Below are 2,500 nucleotides of genomic sequence, written 5' to 3'. Positions count from 1 at the left end.
ATTTACTGCTTCTGATTGACATTAGTCTCATTATTTAAACTGAATTATTAAAATTATTAAAAAAAATAAACGCAAAAAAAATAACTCAGTTTAGATAATGAGAGAAATTTCAATCACTCTCATTATTTAAACTGAATTATTAAAATTATTTAAAAAATAAATGCAAAAAAAAAAATTCAGTTTAGATAATGAGAGAAATTTCAATCACTCTCATTATTTAAACTGAATTATTTTTTGCATTTATTTTTATGGTTCTTTTTTCGATTTTGTATTTGGTGAGTCACTTGTTGTTTATTATTTGTTTATTATTCCTTATTTATGCTTATAATCCTTAATAATATATTTTTTTCATATGTTGTACATCTTATAATGATATATTTCCTTTATTTATCATCTTCCGCTATTTATAATGTTTATCATCTAAAACTTATTTGAGTTATCAGCCACTGTCTCTAATTATCACATTTATCAATAATTTTAATTCTTCAATTTATCATCCATTGTCTGCAACCATTATTATCCAATGTCTAATTAATACCATTTGATTTTTATAATGAATCATCTTCTATATATAAACCTTTTTTTTAGTTTTCACCTTCGTCCGTTTTTATTCATCTATCGTCAATTATCCCTATTTACTATCAACCAATATTTTTTTTCTTCTCTTATATCTATTATATCTACCTATTATTATCCGTTATCCGTATTTGCTATCACATATTATCCATTACTCATTATCTTTATCCACTGTCTTGTGTTGTCCTTACATCCTATCACCCATTATCTATTACATTCGCTTAATATTATCCACTCTCCGTATTTCCTGTCCCACAATACCCATTATTCCTTGTCGAGTACATTTCATAACCAATTTTCCATTACCATTCATAATCTTTTCCTGTTACCAGTTACCAGTTATATCTATTTCCATCCGTTATCAATAATCTCCATTGCCTATTTATCCATTATCATCCCGTTTTACGTCAAGAAATCACTCTGCAATGGGCTAGGAATAATAACAATGGTAATCATCATCGATATTATAAACCATTATCATAATTTAGTAATCATAATTTTTACATCCCATTTTCATCACCAATATCAGTATCATTACCAACATTATCATAACCAAATTATTATTATTATTATGAACGTTACAGTCATTCTTATTACTATCATTATCATTGCCCTTATTATTACCCACAAGATTATCAGCATCTGTATAAGCTCTGGATATTATCATAGTTGTCGTTATCACAATAAATACGATATTTTTCTGTCTGTCTCTCTCTCTCCCTTTCCACCCATCCACTCAACCCCTCTCTCCCTCCCTCCCCCTTCCTTCCTTCCTTCCTTCCTTCCCTTTCCTTCCTCCCTTCTTTCCTCTCTCTCTTCCCTCCCTCCCTCCCTCCCTCCCCTCCCTTCCCTCCCTCCCTCCCTCCCTCCCCTCCCTTCCCTTCCCTCCCTCCCTCCCTCCCTTCCCTCCCTCCCTCCCTCCCCCCCTCCCTCCCTCCCTCCCCTCCCCCTCCTCCCCTCCTTCCCTTCCTTCCTTCCTTCCTCCCTCCCCCTTCCCTCCCTCCCTCTCTCTCCCTCCCTTCCCTTCCCTTTCCCCCTCCCTCCACTCCCCCTCCCTTCCCCTCCCTCCCCTCCCTTCCCCTCCCTCCCTTCCCTCCCTTCCCTCCCTTCCCTTCCCTTCCCTCCCTCCCTTCCCTCCCATCCTATCAATCTCAAACCCTTGATTATAGGATTCGAACCCACGCTCATGGACACCCCTTCGCTAACCATCCCTAACATCCATCCATACTCATTCTCTATCCATCACATTCACCTGTCGTCATCCATAATCCCTTCCTATCACGCATTACCCTTTATCCCATTCGCATTATCCCTAATTAATCCCTCTTAATCCTCAGGTGATGTCGTACTGGCTGAAGATCGTGGCTCTTACCTGTGTGTACCCGATGATACTGCTCTCGGCCAGACCAAGAGAGGTGAGGTGGTGTTGTTTTATGTTTTTTGTTGTTGTTGTTTATGGTCTTTCTTTGTTTTGATTTGTGGGTTGTTGATTTATGGGTTGTTGTTGTTTTATGTTTTTTTTTGTTGCTTATGGTCTTGCTTTGTTTATTTGTTTCTTTTCTTTGATTTATGGGTTGTTGTTGTTTATCTCTATTCCTTTCTTTATTTGAGTTTCTTTGGTTTGATTTATGGGTTGTTGTTGTTTTATGTTTTTGTTGTTTATGGTCTTGTTTTGTATATTTGATTTTCTTTGTTTTGATTTATGGGTTGTTGTTGTTTATCTTCTATTTCCTTTCTTCTATTTGATTATCTTTTCTTTGATGTATGTGGATTGTTGTTGTTTTATGTTTTTGTTGTTTATCGTCTTTCTTTTGTTTATTTTGGTTTTCTTTTTGTTTTGATTCATGGGTTGTTGATCTATGGGTTGTTATTTTATATTTTTGTTGTTTATGGTCTTTCTTTGTTTCTTTTTCTCTTTTCTTTT

General features: G+C 35.5%; 1 protein-coding gene across 1 annotated transcript in view; it reads left to right on the top strand.

The window, feature by feature from the left end:
- LOC138859423 (pinopsin-like) overlaps nucleotides 1-2,500 on the top strand; it is a gene marked incomplete in the record, with an annotated part of 39,236 nt that overhangs the window by 35,872 nt on the left and 864 nt on the right. Inside the window, 1 exon segment of the mRNA XM_070114520.1 lies at nucleotides 1,914-1,991. Within this exon segment, the coding sequence (XP_069970621.1) occupies nucleotides 1,914-1,991 (78 nt within the window).

This window comes from Penaeus vannamei, chromosome 3 (assembly GCF_042767895.1).
Source record: "Penaeus vannamei isolate JL-2024 chromosome 3, ASM4276789v1, whole genome shotgun sequence".
NCBI lineage: Eukaryota > Metazoa > Arthropoda > Malacostraca > Decapoda > Penaeidae > Penaeus > Penaeus vannamei.
Note: the sequence above shows the minus strand (reverse complement) of the source record. Positions and strands in the feature narration are given on the sequence as shown.